At 37.3% G+C, this 18,284-nt stretch overlaps 1 protein-coding gene across 6 annotated transcripts in view; it reads left to right on the forward strand.

The window, feature by feature from the left end:
* The window catches only part of LOC105482535 (doublecortin domain containing 2), a 195,422-nt gene that overhangs the window by 49,702 nt on the left and 127,436 nt on the right, over positions 1-18,284 (forward strand). For all 6 annotated transcript variants that reach the window (XM_011742665.2, XM_011742666.2, XM_071097534.1 and 3 more), the window contains exons 4-5: positions 9,856-9,932; positions 10,054-10,185. In XM_011742665.2, coding sequence (XP_011740967.2) covers positions 9,856-9,932; positions 10,054-10,185 — 209 coding nt within the window. The remainder of the gene's footprint in view (positions 1-9,855; positions 9,933-10,053; positions 10,186-18,284) is intronic.

The raw sequence follows: 18,284 nt of genomic DNA on the forward strand, positions 1-18,284 counted from the left end.
GACATGAGGTTGTACATAAATTGTACTGTTAGCCTTATGTGACGAATATTTGATAGTAGCCAAGGGGAGAGAGACTTGGGTGAACTTGAGAACCTATGTGCTGCAAGGCACAGTAGGAAGAACTCTGGTTTGGAAGTCAGAAGTGGATGCATGTGACTGCTTCTTTACCTACTGAGTGACCTTGAGAGATGGGGAGGCTCATGTTTTCCCATCTATACAATTAGAGTAATGGTAACTTCATAAGGTTATTTTGAGGAACAAATGTGAATATAAATGAAATTTATTTCTTTTATAAATTCTGATGTGTTTTACAACTGTAAATTTATTAGAAAATAACCACCTTAGAATGATACCATGAAAAGTCAAAGTAACATATGGAAAGTATTTGATGCAGTTCTGAGCATAATATATGCTCAAAAATTGGTGTCCTAATTGTTGTTTAATTAAAGTATGTACTAAGCAAATTCTGTATTCAAAGCACCAAGAATAGATTTTTTGGTTATAGATAAGGCTGTTTACTAAGAAAACAAATAAATATGCTGTCTACATAAATATTGATGCCAGTAGGGAATATGTTAAATTTATAAAAAGTATTGTACGAAAAGTTCAGACAAAATGATCTGCATTTTGGAAGAGAGAAATTATCCATCCAAGTGAATGGTAAGTGTGGTAATAGGAGAAATAGGGTTACAGTGTGGTAGGATGGGGTCAGCTCAAATATAATCTCAAATAATCAAGTCTAAGACACGAGGATATCATCTGAAGCCAGTGGCAGCTCTTATAGGTGTTTGTATACAGACATCACATGTTTGGGTCTGTGCTTCAAGAAGATGAATTCACACAGAGTTGGATGAGAGAGGAAAGATGTTAGAGGCAGGAATCCTGGTTAGACCATGCTAGGTGCAGCTGCTAGAGGATTTGTGAGGACCTGGCCTTGGGCTGTGGGGGCAGGTAAGAAGGGGACACATAAAATAATTTTGAGTGGGGAGAGTTCTGGGATTTCATCAGAGGTAGTGATGTGTCCTGTGGTAACATTTTCTTGCAACTGCTTTGAAAAAAAAATGCAGGTGATTTATGAAAATTGAATAATGCAAAACAAATTTCTTATTTTTTAGTGACTCTGCTGAATTGATGACTATTTAGGTATAGACAAACTTTTACAAATCTTAGTTTTAATGAAAAGCATTAGACATATCCAGCCAGGTATACAGATTTGGTGTCAGGAGGAAAATCTGGACTACAGATAGGGATTTGGTTGTCATTGGCAAAATGATGTTGGTCATAAACAACATGGCATGTGATAAATTTGACCAAGAGAGTGTTTGGGTTAAATGCTGGGAAGGCAGAGATGGAATTCTGGGGGAGAAATACCAACATGTAATGTGAGCCGAGGAGGAGGAGGAATTGTTGGTATAGGAAACTGAGAATGGTCACAGAAGGATGGGGTTCAGAGACAACATATTGCTGAATTGTGGTGGAGTATCCAGTTATGCATTCCCTGTTAGTATTTTCCTTTGATACCATAGAAGATTACATACTCAAAATACCCGGGAGCTGTACTATTTCAGATGAACAATACTTATTTAATTTTCTGGAGCTTAATTTTTTGGAGCTCGATTTTCTTACATCCAAAAGAGCACAATACTAGAAAAAGATATTTTAGCATGTCAGATATTACATGGGATATAATGTTCTATAAGATATAGCCAAGTATACAAAGTATATTTGTTTAAAAAACACTTTAATATAAATCTACTATGAAAATTAATCAAGAAAATGGATACTATGTTTCTTTTGTAATTTTGCATTGACCAAAAACATCTGAATTTACTTGATTAATATTTATGTGATATATTTTTTTCCATAGTTTTAATCTACCCATATCTTGTTTTTGTCTTTTTTTTTAATAATTTTTTTTTTTAAATAGGGTCTCACTATGTTGCCCAAGCTGGTCCTGAACTCCTGGGCTCAAGCAGTCCTCCCATCTTAGCCTGCCAAAGTGCTGGGATTATGGGCATGGGCCACCATGCCTGGCCTACTCACGTCTTTATATTTAAAGTGTGTCTCTTATAAACGCTATACAGTTAGATCTTATTCCTTTATCCAGTCTGCCTGTCTCTATCCTTTAATTGGAGTTTTTAGTTCATTTGAATTTACTGAATTACTGGTATGATTAGAATCGAGTTTATCATGTTATTTGTTTATTCCATCTAATATTTGTTTTTCTTCCTTCTTTCTTGCCTTTTTTATTAATAGATTCATCAAACATTTAAATAGCTATTTCATTTTCTCTCTCTATTGGCTTTTTAGCTATGCCTCTTTGGGATTTTGTTTTCAGTACTTACTCTAGGGCTCACAATATGCATCCTTAACTTATTTTAGTCTGCCTTCAAATAATATTATGCCAGTTCTGTACAACAGTATAATTTCATTTATCTTTAGTGATACCTTTGTGTTCCTATTAAATAGTTTACTTTTATGTATGTTACCAATCTCATGAATCATCATCATTATTTTTGTTTTAAAGTAGTCTGTAGGACTTTTTCTTTTCTTTTCTTTTTTTTTTTTTTTGAGATAGAGTATTGCACTGTCACCTGGGCTGGAGTGCAATGGCATGATCTCAGCTCACTGCAACTTCCACCTCCTGAATTCAAGTGATTCTCCCGTCTCAGCCTCCCGAGTAGCTGGGATTACAGGTGCCTGCCACCATGCCCAGCTAATTTTTTATATTTTTAGGAGAGATGGGGTTTCACCATGTTGGTCAGGCTGGTCTTCAACTCCTGACCTTGTGATCCACCCGCCTTGGCCTCCCTAAGTGCTGGGATTACAGGCATGAATTAATTTTTTTAAGTTTTAAAAAGTACTCACATATTTACATTAAATGTCCTTTTATTCTTCTGTGCAGATCTATGTTTCTATCTTGTATTATTTTCATTATCTGAAGAGCTTCCTTTACGATTTTTTGGTAGCGTGGGTCTGGCAACAGTCAATTCTCTTGGCTTTTGTCTGTCTAAAAAAGGTCTTTGTTTCAACTTCCTTTTTTGGAAGGTATTTTCTCAGGGCACGTTCTATTGTGTCTAATCTGCAAAAGCTCATTGAATGAATTCTTCATTACACATATTCTGTTTTTTAGTTCTAGAATTTTTATTTGTTTCTTTAGAGTTTCAATTTCTGGGCTAAAATTCCTCATATTTTATCTTTTTTCCACCTTTTCTACTGAATTCGTTAACATATTTATGACATTTATATTAAAATCCTTATTTGCTAATTTCAATATCATGATCATCTCTGGGTTTGACTTTATTTCTCTTGGTAATGGGTCATCATGTTTTCTGCTTTATTTACATGTTTTGTAGTTTTTGTTGTGTACTAGTCCTTTTGTATGACATTTTGTATAAAACTTATAGAAATTTAAAGTAGGTGAGAATTATCCCCAGGAAAAAACATGTCCCCTTCTTCTATTGGGCTGCTAGGGAAAGGAGCGGATCTTATAGTATAATCGATAGTTGAGCTGGGAACAAGCTGGGCTGCAGTTTTAGTTAGATTTAGTTTACTAATGGTTTCAAACTCTTTGAGGGTGAAATCAGGGCTTGCTTTCTGTGCAACAGGACTTGGGAGTTAATATTGGTGAGATTTAGAAATCTGTCTCTACAATTAGTCCAGCTATTAGCTATTTACACCACTGGAGATTCTCTCTGTTACGCAGCTTTTCACACCATGGGATTCCTTTCTCTGCTCTTTTGCCCTGCTCTTGGCTTTTGTTACACTTCTGTGTACTTGAAGAAGGCTCCATGGGGAATAATTCGTGGGTGGTGGTCATGCTGACTAACACAGGCTGACTGTCTATGGAGGTTTATTCCTCTGCCTTTTGTGCCCCTGGGGATGAAAGCAGCTGAAGATTTCTTCTCACTTAGAAAGGGTTCATCCCTCTCTGGAATTTAGTTCATCTAGACTTCTTTGCATCCTAACAAAGTAACATTGGCACTTTCCAATGTCAGTTATGACACATCCCCTCAAAAATAGGGCCCGCTCAGTCTAGCAGATCTCATCAGACATCTTAGCCAGTCTTTCTCTCATTTAAAAAATAGCGATATTGAAAAAAAAATGATTCTTTAAAAAATCTTTTTTAGAACAATCTATAATTTGGATGTATCTGGTGTATTGACTCCTAGATAAATTATTTTCTAGTCTGGTGTCCTTTACTAGCCTTTGGCCCTTCTCATTTATCAAAAAGTGGTGAAAACTGATTCATTATTTTGTAATGGATTTTGTTCTCTTTGATGCTGTGTGCTGTTTGTTAAGTAGTAACAGTGTCCTCTAACATTACCATTTTGAGAACCTACTTTTCCTTAATTCCATACAATAAAGAAAGTAGAGTTTAAGCTTCTTTGTGTAGGTTGGCTTATATTTTGCAAATAAGAAATGTCACTACATATTTTTCTTTAAATGCCTAAGTCTATCTCATGGACAGTCACAAAAATCTGATAGGTATTTTTTAAAGTTATCGAAAATTGAGCTTTTAAATTGTATAATCAGTTCTTCCAAGAGGTTCGTGGTCATTAGGTTTTTGTGATGGTATCATTTAACAGCATCCTTTCCTCACTCCTTAGACAAAGTTCGTTTTTTTTGGACCATGTTTTCAAGACGTGGTGAATGCTGAGATTTGAGGCAGATGGATTCTCAGAAGCATTCAGTTTACAGCCCCAGGGAGTGATATTGCCACTTTATTAATTAGTTCATGGAGCATCCCTTTGGGCTAGTTTAGCAGGATTCTTCCTACTTTTATAGGTCTAGAAATTGAGGTGTGAAGTGTTGAATTGGTTCATGCGAAAGGATTTAGGCAATCAGTGTCAAAATTCAGAATTCCAGAACTTTAGTCAGTTACTCAGTTTATCACCCTTGATCTTGTTATTCCAAATATGTATTTTTAAAGGAACAATTTTGATTTTATTGATTTTATTTTTCAGAGCAAACAAATACATCCAGCTTTTAACTTGAATGTTGACCCAGCTGTGATATTGACCTACTGTTACGGAATTTGTGAACTTGACTTAAATTACTTACGTAAACTTACTGGGTTCACATGAAGCATTTTATTTTTGTATGGTCATCTGTGACATAAACACAATCTAAATCTAAATAAGATGTCAGAGACAGACATATGTTGGAAACAGCATGTGATTTGTATCCAAGTTCTGCACTAGACTCCTAGCTCATCCCATTCCAGCAGGGTAAGAATGGTTAAGTTACTTTTGCCACCTTTGACTTTGGAAATATTTCTAAGAAATATTTTGCCTATCTATCTATCTATCTATCTATCTATCTATCTATCTATCTATCTATCTATCCATCCATCCATCCATCCATCCATCCATCCATCCATCCATCCTCCACTCAGGGGTTAGAAATGGGGTTTTGTCAGCCTCTTCAGCATGCTACAGAATGACTCCTCTCTCTAATTCACTCGGCTAACCTACTTCTCAATATCCAGATAAATTTGGTTTTTCAAGACATGTTGAGCCCAGTGCAGAATCAAGGCAAGAGGTCAGTCATCAGTGTGTCCTGCTTTTGCTTGGTGTTGATTCCTTCACCAAATGACAAAGTCAAAGTACAAAGTGAAATTTTGAATTTTGCAATGATAACTTATCATTTGATTGGTTTCATAGTCACAGATTACACGCTGGTCAGCCTGTTCACTCCATCCTTGGGTACACGGGGGTCTAGTGGGAATACCTCATGCTCCATCTCTAGGTGTCCATCTCCTCAAACTAGGAGTGTTGATACTTAATATTACCCTCATATTTCACGTAACATTTCTTTACTTTCTTTTATTTGAGATGGAGTTTTGCTCTTATTACTCAGGCTGAAGTGCAGTGGCGCAATCTTGGCTCACTGCAACCACTGCCTTCTGGGTTCAAGCAATTCTCATCCCTCAGCTTCCAAGTAGCTGGAATTACAGGTGCGCACCACCACACCCAGCTCATTTTTGTATTTTTAGTAGAGATGGGGTTTCACCATCCTGGCCATGGCTGGTCTCGAACTCCTGACCTCAGGTGATCCACCCGCCTTGGCCTCTCAAAGTGCTGGGACTAAAGGTGTAAGCCACTGTGCCCGGCCTGAAGTAGCATTTATTTTTAAAGTGCAAGGGGAAGTGTATGGGCTAATAAGAAAACTGATTTAAAAATTCTAATTTATCATTATGTTCCTCGTCATCTAAAGCCATCATGTCCCTAGAGTACCACCAATTGACCAACCCTTTATCCATGATTAGGGCTCTGGAGAAGTTCCTCTTATACCCAGTTGATTTGGTTTAATTTTTTTGTGTGTGGTTTATTACTTAAAATGCCTGCTAAAAATGCATTTTATATAAAAACGTGTTGCTTTTAAAAGTATGAATCACTTTATATAATTGTCTTACTTTTTGTTTCTTTTACAATTCAGGTATACTACTTTGAGTAGTTTTTCAGATTTTCAGTGTATCTGAAAACACTAATTTAGTTATTTTAATTATAGTAACTCCAGGAAATACAACTTTAAGATTAATTTTCAGTTCAGCTGGTTAATCATGAACATTTGGGAAACATTTTTGCCGTGCTGAATGAGGAAAACATTATTATTTAAAACAGATGGTTTGATTGAATTCAAGTAATAATTTACATACTCAGAATCAAATTACAGAATTATTTCAACAATCATGTATTTTTATGAATTTCAATATATTGTTTATAACTATCTGTGCTCTAAAGCAAAGTAGCATGTTTTAGACAACGCAACAAGATTTTTAAAGTTATTTATTTATATAACGTATTAACTGTCACCTTTATTTCAATAATCCAACAAGATTTTAAACCATTAAGAATGGGTATGGTTAGAGAGTCACATATTGAAGAGATAACAACAGAGCATCCTCCGTATGTGCTTAGTGCATTGCTAGGTAAGGCACTAAGGAGGAATGCTTGAGTCCAGGAGTTTGAGGTGAGCTCTGATTGCACCACTGCACTCTAGCCTCGGTGACAGAGCAACATCCTGTCTCTAAAAGGGGGAAAAAAAATGATATAACCCTCACTCGTAAGTACCAATTTAAAACAATCTCCATGATAAATTATTAAATTAAAAAAGCAAGGTGCTGAAGAATGGGTAAAACAGGACATCACTGCGTTTAAAAATTATATGTATATGCTGTCTACATAAGATAATATGCATGTATATGTATACACTATCTTTGAAGGAATATTTTTAACTCTGCAGCTTGGTGATTAGGGCACAGGAGTGAGAAGGACACTTCTTTTTTACTCTCCACCCCCTTTAACACTTCTTTTTTACTCTCCACCCCCTTTAACACTTGAATTTTATTCAGGTGCATGCATTACCTGCTAAACATTTTATTTTATTTTTTCTTTTGAGACAGAGTCTGACTTTGTTGCCCAGGCTGGAGTGCAACGGTGCCATCTCAGATCACTGCAACCTCCGCCTCCTGGTTTCAAGCAATTCTCGTGCTTCAGCCTCCTGAGTAACTGGGACTACAGGCGCACACCACCACACTCAGCTAATTTTTGTATTTTCAGTAGAGGTGGGGTTTCACCATGTTGGCCAGGCTTTCTCAAACTCCTGACCTCAGGTGATCCACCCACCTCAGCCTTCCAACATGTTGGGATTACAGGCATGAGCCACCACACCCAGCCCTGTTAAACATTTTTTAAAAAGTCAGCATCACTTAGTGTGATGCTAGGTGTTAGTATAGGGCTAAGAACCTGTGTGCTTAAAATGAAAAATGTTACTGTGATTAAATTTTAAAAATTGTACTCTAGAGTATTAAATTTTAACATTTATTGTGCAACTCATAGGCATTGCCAAGCACTGTTTTAGGCACTGGAGAGTCACAGAAAAATTATTCATTCTTGTTTCTCTCTGAGATGGCAAAATTCTACCAAAAATGGAGTCCCATAAATGATCTAGGGCTACTATTTGATTTTTAAGATAACTAGCAAAGTGCATAGCAAATAGTTAGGGGTTCATAGATACAGGTTCACTAAAACTCTACCACTTATTATGTGTGATTTTTAGGCCAATTAATTAATCAAGCTCCAGTTTCTTTAGTAAATTGGGACTATAGCAATACTACTTCAGGACATTGTTTTGATGATTAAAAGATATATAATGCATATAAATTACTTAGTACAGTGCTTGCCATGAAATATAGCACAACTGTTACCTATTTTTTATAAATTAGTGTTATTTGTAAGTTTTCCTTTCAAATCATGGGGTAAAATCACCTAAAACTCAAAGTGCAAGAATCCATACTATAGTAGCTGTAGCAGTTTGAGACAGAAAGTGCAAGAAGAATGAGCAGGGAATGATTGGTGATACCTGAGCTGGGCCTTGAAGAGCAGATGGAATTCCAGCAGGTGGAGAAATGAGGAGGGCGTTTTAGCCAGAGGGGCAAAGGGAAGGCGTGGATGCAGGGAATGTTTTGGGAATGGAGGGGAGCAGGCTGGTTTGACTACAGTGCGTGACGAGGAGTCTGCGTGGAAGGAGTGTTGGTGGGAGATGAGGGCATCAAGTAAGCGGCTCTTGGTCCTGGGAGTTCTTGCAGGCCATGCTTGAAAGTTGGGATTTATCTTCCAGTGTTAAAGGTGGACACCAGATGGCAGAAGCCTGAAGAGAGGATAGGGTGGGAGGAAGTTGGAATAGGAATAATGAAGAGAGAGATGGCAGCTGTACTTGAGAGGGGCCATAAGGTCAAGGGGGAAATTAAAGACACCAGGTGGAGATGGAGGGTCTTAAATGAATGCAACAAGCAGAGACAGCCAGGGACAAAATCAAGATGTGGAGTTAGCTTCATAAAGGCATATGGTTCCTTCTTCTGAGACAGGCAGAAAAGGAGAAAAATGGTGAGGATATAGATAAGGTGAGTTGTGGAGGGAAGGAAGGTTGAGGGGCTTCGTTCCTACTGGCTTCTATTTCTTGACATTTGGACTGAAATGACCTGCTGAGAGTGTGTGTGCCTGGAGTGGGATTTTAGGGGTTAGGTTAGGGGTGAGGTGAGATGAGAGGTGAGGATTTGGACTGTCCACTGTGGGAAATGAAAAAAAGAACCGTGGGAGGAGTGGAGGGCTGGCTGAGCAAGCTGTACCGAGGTCCAGCTGATGGCTTGATGCCGAAAGCTGTTCTCAGGTGAGGGCTGCTCGTGCGGCCCCGTGGTTCTAACAGCAGCTGGGACCCAGGAAGCAAAAAGAGAAGCGAAGGTGATCGGATCCACCCAGCTGCAAGGGCTGCGGGAATCGAGGATGCTGGTGTGAGTGTACCTGATTCAGTGGGTTATAGGGGAGAAAGTGAAACCTGGGAAAAATTGCCTGTGTCAGTCTTAAGAGAAAAGGGTGAGGTCAGACACTTGGTGGGGGCCAAGGATCAGAAAGCAGGTGCATGGGAATGGGAAAGGAAAGATGATGAAACACAGTATGTTGGGCTGCAGGCACAGCACTTCAGAGCTCAAGATTTTATAGGATTATTTTATTGTTGTTATTCAGAATGCATTGTTTAAAAATTGTCCTAATATTTTTGTAATACTCCATGATTTCTTTTTTCTTTTCTTTTTTTTTTTTTTGCACAGATCATGAGCAGTGTGCCTAGGGCTTAAGGGAAATTTTTCTTTCTTGAGAGCTTTGTTAAGGGCTTATAATATTGCTAAAGGGTGAGAGCTCAGAGTTTATATAAATGCCGAGAAAAGCAAGGTTTTAACAAAGGCACAGCAAGTCTCAGGCAGTTCCCTAGAAACCTGTAGATTTTCCTCATAGAAAAAAAAAAGCTAATACAAGCTTAGTGATTTATCTTAGTTTTTTTTCTTCGCTTTTAAAGGTAAAACCAGTAATCCATAGCAGGATCAATGTGTCAGCTCGCTTTAGAAAACCACTTCAGGAGCCCTGCACTATCTTGTAAGTTGAAACCCTTTATACTTCAAGTTAAAATTGGCTTGGTGGTTTCCTTTTGGTTTGGAATTTGTGTTGTGGTTTTCAAGGCATAGCTGTTTCAGAAGGTTTGCCTCCTGTTTTCCAGCTTGATTGCAAATGGAGACCTCATAAACCCAGCTTCTCGCCTCCTTATCCCCAGAAAAGCCTTGAATCAGTGGGATCATGTACTACAAATGGTCACGGAAAAAATCACTCTGAGGAGCGGGGCTGTTCACAGGTATGTCAAAACCGTCTTGTAAGTGGAGGAGTTTTTGAATTGTCCAAGATATTCTCAGGAGACTCCGGAGTCACTGGTCTGTAGATTTGAATTTTGGCTCCCCAGTTAGGCGCCGTATGCCTCAGTTTCTTTATCTGTAGAATGGAGATATACCTCATAGAGTTGTTTAAAATGAGGTAATCCACGTCATACAGAGCTAAAAACAGTCATTGACACATAGTAGCACATCCACAAATATTAACGATTTTTATTCTTTGATTTACAGTGACTAGGCAAGCATAACTTTAGTTGAGAAGGATTTTTTGAAAGAGCCAGCCTCTTAACTCTTAATTGTCCTTGTTTTAAAAGGAGGCATTTATGATTATTTGATAGTTTAGACTATTTGCCTAAGGTAAAAATCAGATATCAGGAAGTATTAGTGCATTTAAAGAGGAGGCATAGAATAATTTAGTGGGATTGTCTAAATGTAAGAAATCGAAAGCATTTTTATCAGGTTCTGAAATTTAAGTGAAGATTAAAATCATAGATTTAAATTATGAAGCCTATGAAATTATCCCTCGATGGAGGCTGACATTTATTTTCCCTCAGGTGGGAGGGTTACAAATAACATACATGTGCACAACATATTAAAAGTATGTATGGGTACATACTGCTTTAGTACAGTACACTCTTCCAAGTTTTTGTGTTTTCATACACATACGATAAAGTAATTCTCAAATGATTGCATATTATGTCTTTCAGGTAAATGTGTATACAGATTAATGTTTGTATATTTACATGTATTAATATCTACAGTCTCATAGCAATTGAGATTTTAAATATAATTAGGTGTTTTAATTGAAAGGAATACTTTACATGTGGCAAAAAATTCAAATACGGTATAAGTAAAGAGTATTTCTCCTACCTTAGGCACGCCCAATCCCTCTCCCTAGTACTTTTCAGCATCATCCCGGAAATACTCTATGCATATGGAAGCATATACATTTTTAATTTTTAATTTTATTTTTTTGAGACAGGGTCTCACTGTGTCACCTAGGCTGGAGTGCAGTGGTGTGATTTCAGCTCACTGCAGCCTCGTTTGCCCAGACCCAAGTGATCTTTCACCTCAACAACCACACCTAGCTTTTTTTTTCTTTTTTGTAGAGATTAGATTTTGTCATGTTGCCCAGGTTGGTCTTGAACTCCTGGGGTCAAGCAATCCACCCGCCTTGGCCTTCGAAAGTGCTGGGATTACAGGTATGAGCCACTGTACCTGGACCACTTTTTAAAAACGTAAATGGAAATACATACATATACGTATATATAAATAAATACATGTATACACACACCCCCTTGATTTTTTTCCTATAATAAATCTTAGAGATTATTCTTATCAGTACAGATACCTCTATTTTATTATTTTTAATGACTACGAAGTATTTTATTTATTTTTATTTTTATTTTTTGAGATGGAGTTTCATTCTTGTTGCTCAGGCTGGAGTGCAATGGTGGGATCTCGGCTCACTGCAACCTCCACCTCCTGGTTTCAAGTGATTCTCCTGCCTCAGTCTCTCAAATAGCTGGGATTAGAGGCACCTGCCACCATGCCCATCTAATTAAAAAAATTTTTTTTTTTTTTTTTTGTGTAGAGACTGGGTTTCACCATGTTGGCCAGGCTGGTTTCGAACTCCTTACCTCAAGTGATCCACCCGCCTTGGCCTCCTAAAGTGCTAGGATTACAGGTGTGAGCCACTGCGCCTGGCCCAAAGTATTCTATTTTAACACAAAGTATTCCAAATCCAAATTTTTTTAGTAAGCATCTCATTCTATAAAATAGAATGAATGTTCCCAACCTAATTTATAAGATCAGTTACCTCTTTTTTATAATTTCATTTTTTATTTTAGATTCAGGGAATACATGTGCGAGTTTGTTACATGGGTATTTTGCATGATGCTGAGATTTCGGGTACAGATCTCGTCATCCAGGAAGTGAGCATAGTACCCAATAAGTAGTTTTTCACTCTATTTCCCTTCCCTCTCTAGTAGTCAACAGTGTCTACTGTTCCTATCTTTATGTCTATCTGTACCCAATATTTAAGCTCCCACTTACTAGTGAGAATATGTAGTATTTGGTTTTCTGTTCCCGCATTAATTTGCTTAGGATTATGGTCTCCAGCTGCATCCATGTTGCTGCAAAGGACAGGATTTCAGTTTTTTTTATGGCTGTGTAGTATTCCATGGTGTATATACACCATGTTTTCTTTATCCAGCCCACCACCGATGGTCACCTAGATTGCCTTCCACATCTTTGCTATTGTGAATAGCATGGCAGTGAACATAGCAGTGCATGCTTCTTTTTGGTAGAACGATTTATTTTCCTTTGGGTTTGATGGATATTTATGTCATTTCTAATCTTTTGCTATTACATGTATATGTCTTTTTGTATAAGCAAAGCTTATCAGGATATAAAAGTCTAGAAGTTGAATTGTTGTATTAAGTTTCAAATACCTTTAACATTTTAATGGATACTGCCAATTGCCTTCCAAAAAGTTTATGCTAATTTATAATTTCACTGGAAATTATATGAGCAGGCCTGTTTGTCATACTGTTACCTGTCTAGTGAAACTAACATTTAGTCTTTTCACTCATGTTGAGTGAAAATAGTATTTAATTGTTTTTGGATTTTTATTTAATATACAACATCATCTATTGACTATTTCTTATGTGTCAGGCATTATTCTCAGTGCTTTACATTTTGGACTTAATTAACTCAGTGACCCTATGAGGTAGGTAGTGTTTCTATTCTCTTTTACTAGACATGAAATGTGAGACATAGAGCGGGAAAATTATTTGCCCAGGATTATGGAGATACTGAGTAGCAGGGCTGGGATTCAAGCCTAGTAGGCATTCTGGCTCCAGAGCCTGTGTTCTTAATGACCAAGGTACTCTAAGTAAATGCCACATATTTATACCCATTATATGTGAAATGTCTGTCATGGCCTTTGCACATTTATCTTATTGATTTATAGGCGCTCTCCAGGGGCCCCCAACCCCCAGGCCATGGACTGGTACCCTTCTGTGGCCTGTTAGGAACCTGACTGCACAGCAGGAGGTGAGCGGCTGGCGAACATCACTGCCTGAGCTCCACCCCGTCAGATCAGCAGTAGCATTAGATTCTCATAGGAGCATGAAGCCTATTGTGAACTGTGCATGCAGGGGATCTAGGTTGTGTGTTCCTTATGAGAATCTAATTCCTGATGATTTGAGGTGGAACCATGTCATCTCATAACCATCCTGTCCCCCACTCCGTCTGTGGATAAATGATCTTCCACAAAACCAGATCCTGGTGCTAAAATGGTTGGGGACCACTGCTCTAGACATATTGCGGAAATGGACCTTTTCTGATGTGAGTTTTAACTATGCTTCCAGTTTGCAGTTTCTTTACATTTCTTTTTTTTAATACAAATATCTTAAATTTTAATGCAGCCTAATTTTCCATCTTTATAATCACTACGTTTTATGACTTACTTAGATCTTCCTTACTCCAAGATTAGAAGAATATTCTCCTATGTTTTCTCCTTGTATTTTAAAATTTTGTTTAAATCTTTGATTTTGTTGGATTTTATTTTGGTGTCAGAAGTAAAGGCAGATGTTAATAATTATAATTTTTTTTTACATATATAGTTTTGACATTTGACATATACATAAATGCAAACCTACCCAATAAGTAATATAAAGGACACAAAGATATATACAGGTAATTTCATAGCCAGATATACCTATTCATACATATATTAATATGAAAAAATTTACACACAGAAATAAAATATATTCAAATAGAAATGAAAATATAGTTATGTTGCTCAAACACTTGAATACTTGCAGAAACTTTTTTTTTTAAACTTGTATTTTAGGTTCACGGGTACATGTGCAGGTTTGTTACATAGGTAAACTTGTGTCACCGTGGTTTGTTGTTCAGAGTATTTTGTCACCCAGGTACTAAGCCTAGTACCCAATAGTTATTTTTACTGTTCCTCTCTCTCCTCACACCCTCTACCCTCAAGTGGGCCCCAGTGCCTGTTGTTCCTCTCTTTGTGTGCATGTGTCCTCATCATTTATATCCCCCTTGTAAGTGAGGACATGTGGTATTAGATTTTCTGTTCCTGCGTGAGTTTGTAAAGGATGATGGCCTCTAGCTCTTTCCATGTTCCTGTAAAGGACATGAGCTTACTCTTTTTTTATGGCTGCATAGTATTCCATGGTGTATATGTACGACTTTTTCTTTATTCAGTCTACCATTGATGGACATTTAGTTTGATTCCTTTTCTTTGCTATTGTGAATAGTGCTGCAGTGAACATATGTGTGCATGGGTCTTTATGGTAGAATGATTTATATTCTTTTGGGTATATACCCAGTAGTGGGATTGCTGGTTCAAATGGTAGTTCTGTTTTTAGCTCTTTGAGGAATTGCCACACTGCTTTCCATAATGATTGAACTAATTTATACTCTACCAGTAGTGTATAAGCATTCCCCTTTCTCTGCAACTTTGCCAGCATCTGTTATTTTTTGACTTTTTAATAATAACCATTTTAACTGGCATGAGATGGTATATCATTGTGGTTTTGGTTTGCATTTCTCTAATGATAAGTGATATTGAGCTCTTTTTCATATCCTTGTTGGTTGCAAGTATGTCTTTTGAAAAGTATCTGTTCATGTCCTTTGCCCACTTTTTAATGGTGTTTTTTTTTTTTTTTCTTGTAAGTTCATTTTTAAGTTCCTTATAGATGCTGGATATTTGTCAGATGCATAGTTTGCAAAAAGTTCTCCCATTCTGTAGTTTATCTGTTTACTCCGTTGATGGTTTCTTTTGATGTGCAGAAGCTCTTAAGTTTCCCAATTGGTAAATTTTTGCTTTTGTTTTGATTGCTTTTGGTGTCTTTGTCATGAAATCTTTACCAGTTCCTTTGCCCAGAATGGTATTGCCTAGGTTGTCTTCCAGGGCTTTTATAGTTTTGGGTTTTACATTTAAGTCTTTAATCCATCTTGAGTTGATTTTTGTATATGGTGTGAGGAAGGAGTTCAATTTCAATCATCTGTATCTGGCTAGCCAGTTATCCCAGCACCATTGATTGAATAGGGAGTCCTTTTCCCATTGCTTGTTTTTGTTTCATCGAAGAACAGATGGAAGTAGGTGTACTATTTTATTTCTGGGGTCTCTATTCGGTTCCATTGGTCTATATGTCTGTTTTGGTTCCAGTACCATTGGTTACTGAATTCATGTAGTATAGTTTGAAGTTGGGTAACAGGATGGCTCCAGCTTTGTTCTTTTTGCTTAGGATTGTGTTGGCTATTTAGGTTCTTTTTTGGTTCCATTTAAATTTCAAAATAGTTTTTTCTAGTTCTGTGAAGAACGTTCTTGGTAGTTTGATAGGAGTAATATTGAATCTGTAAATTGCTTTGGGCAGTGGCCGTTTTCATGATACTGATTCTTCCTATCCATGAGCATGGGCTGTTTTCCCATTTGTTTGTGTAATCTCTGATTTCTTTAGGCAGTGTTTTGTAGTTCTCATTGTAGAGATCTTTTACTTTCCTGGTTAGCTGCAGTCCTATATATTTTATTTTTTTGTGCCAATTATGAATGAGAATGTGCTTCTGATTTGGCGCTCAGCTTGGATGTTGTTGGAGTGTAGGAATGCTACTGATTTTTGTACATTGATTTTGTATCCTGAAACTTTTCTGAAATTATTTCTCAGCTGAAGGAGCTTTTGGGCCAAGACTGTGAGGTTTTCTAGATATAGAATCATGTCATCTGCAAACAGGGATAGTTTGGACTTCCTCTCTTCCTATTTGGATGCCCTTTATTTTTTTGTCTTGTCTGACTGCCCTAGGAAGGGCTTCCAATACTCTGTTGAATAGGAGTGGTGAGAGAGGGCATCCCTTTCTTCTGCTGGTTTTCAAGGGGAATGCTTCTAGTTTTTGCCCATTCAGTGTGATGTTGGCTATGGGTTTCTCATAGATGGCTCTTACTATTTTATGTTCCTTCGATACCTAGTTTATTGAGCGTTTTTAACTTGAAGGGATGTTGAATTTTATTGAAAGCCTTTTCTGCATCTATTGAGATAATCATATGGTTTTTGTCTTAAGTTCTGTTTATGTGGTGAATCACATTTATTGATTTGCGTATGTCGAACCAACCTTGATCCCAGGGATAAAGCCTATTTGATCATGGTGGATTAGCTTTTTGATGTACTGTTGGATTCGGTTTGCAAGTATTTTGTTGAGGACTTTTGTATTGATGTTCATCAAGGACAACAAACTTGACCTGAAGCTTTCTTTTTTGTTGTGTCTCTGCCAGGTTTGGGTATCACGATGATGCTGGCCTCATAGAACAAGTTGGGGAGGAGTTCCTCCTCCTCAATTTTTTGGAATAGTTTCACTAGAAATGGTACTATTTTTTGTATATCTGGCAGAATTCGGCTGTGAATCTGGTCCTAGGCTTTTTTTGATTGGTAGGCTATTCATTATGGATTCAATTTTAGAGTTCGTTATTGGTTTATTCAGGGAATAAATTTCTTCCTGGTTCAGTCTTGGGAAGGTGTATGTGTCCAGGAATTTATCCATCCCTTTCAGGTTTTCCAGTGTGTGCATAGAGGTGTTCATAGTAGTTTCTGATGGTTATTTTTATTTCTGTAGGGGTCAGTGGTAACATCCCATTTGTCGTTCCTAATTGTGTTCATTTGGATCTTCTCTCTTTTCTCCTTTATTAATTCAGCCAGTGGCCTACGTATCTTATTTATTTATTTATTTATTTTTAAAACACCAACTCCTGGATCCATTGATCTTTTGAATAGTTTTTCATGTCTTGATCGCCTTCAATTCATCTCTGATTTTGGTTATTTCTTGTCTTCCTCTAGCTCTGGAGTTGGTTTGTTCTTGCTTTTTTAGTTCTTTTAGTTGTGTTATTAGGTTGTTCATTTGAGATCTAACTTTTTTTTTGGAGACAGAGTCTCACTCTGTTGCCCAGGCTAAAGTGCAGTGGCATGATCTCTGTTCACTGCAGCCAGCAAGTGATCCTCCCATCTTAGACAAGCAGCTGGAACTACAGGAGTGTGCCATCATACTCAGCTATTTTTTTTTGTATTTTTTCTAGAGACAAGGTTTCACTATGTTGTCCAGGCTGGTCTCAAACTCCTGAGCTCAGGCAGTCTGCCCGGCTCAGCCTCCCAAGTGCTGGGATTACAGGCATGAGCCACCATGCCCAGCGAACTTTTTGATGTGGTCATTTAGTGCTATAAATTTTCCTCTTAACACAGCCTTAGCTGTGTCTCAGAGATTCTGGTATTTTGTATTTTTGTTCTTAGTTTCAAAGAACTTCTTGATTTCTGCCTTAATTTTATTACCCCAAAGTCATTCGGTAGCAAGTTGTTTAATTTCTGTGTGATTGCATGGTTTTGAACAATTTTTAAAGTCTTGATTTCTATTTTTATTGTGCTACGATCTGAGGGTGTGTTTGGCATGATTTTGATTTTTTTGCATTTTTTGAGGATTGTTTTATGTTTGGTTTTGTGGTTAATTTTAGGGTATGTGCCATGTTGCAATAAGAAAAACGTATATTCTGTTTTGGGATGGGAATTCTGTAGAGGTTTATCATATCCATTTGGTCCAAAGTTGAGTTCAGGTCCTGAATATCTTTGCTAATTTTCTGCCTTTATGATCTAATACTGTCAGTGGAGTGTTGAAGTTTCCCATTTTTATTATGTGGGAGTTTAAGTCTCTGTGTGGATTTCTAAGAACTTGCTTTATGAATCTGGATGCTCCTGTGTTGGGTGCATATATATTTAGGATAAGTGAAATGTAATTCTTAATATAATGGCAGATATGAGAGATTTGGTTGCTGCTTTCTTGGGACATGACCATTTTCCTTTAACATTAATCTTATGATTGGCCCCTCCCTATGCTTCAGTATATTCGTATATAAAAAGCATCCCATAAAAATTTATTGAACTTGCTTTTTATGTTTCTTGTGTTTGTAGCAAAAGAAGAACGTAGACCAACAACAGTTATATAAAAGAAGGCTAAAATCATGAATTAGAATTTATTCAGTGCCGGGCCAGGTGTG

Source organism: Macaca nemestrina, chromosome 5 (genome assembly GCF_043159975.1).
Source record: "Macaca nemestrina isolate mMacNem1 chromosome 5, mMacNem.hap1, whole genome shotgun sequence".
Classification (NCBI taxonomy): Eukaryota; Metazoa; Chordata; class Mammalia; order Primates; family Cercopithecidae; genus Macaca; species Macaca nemestrina.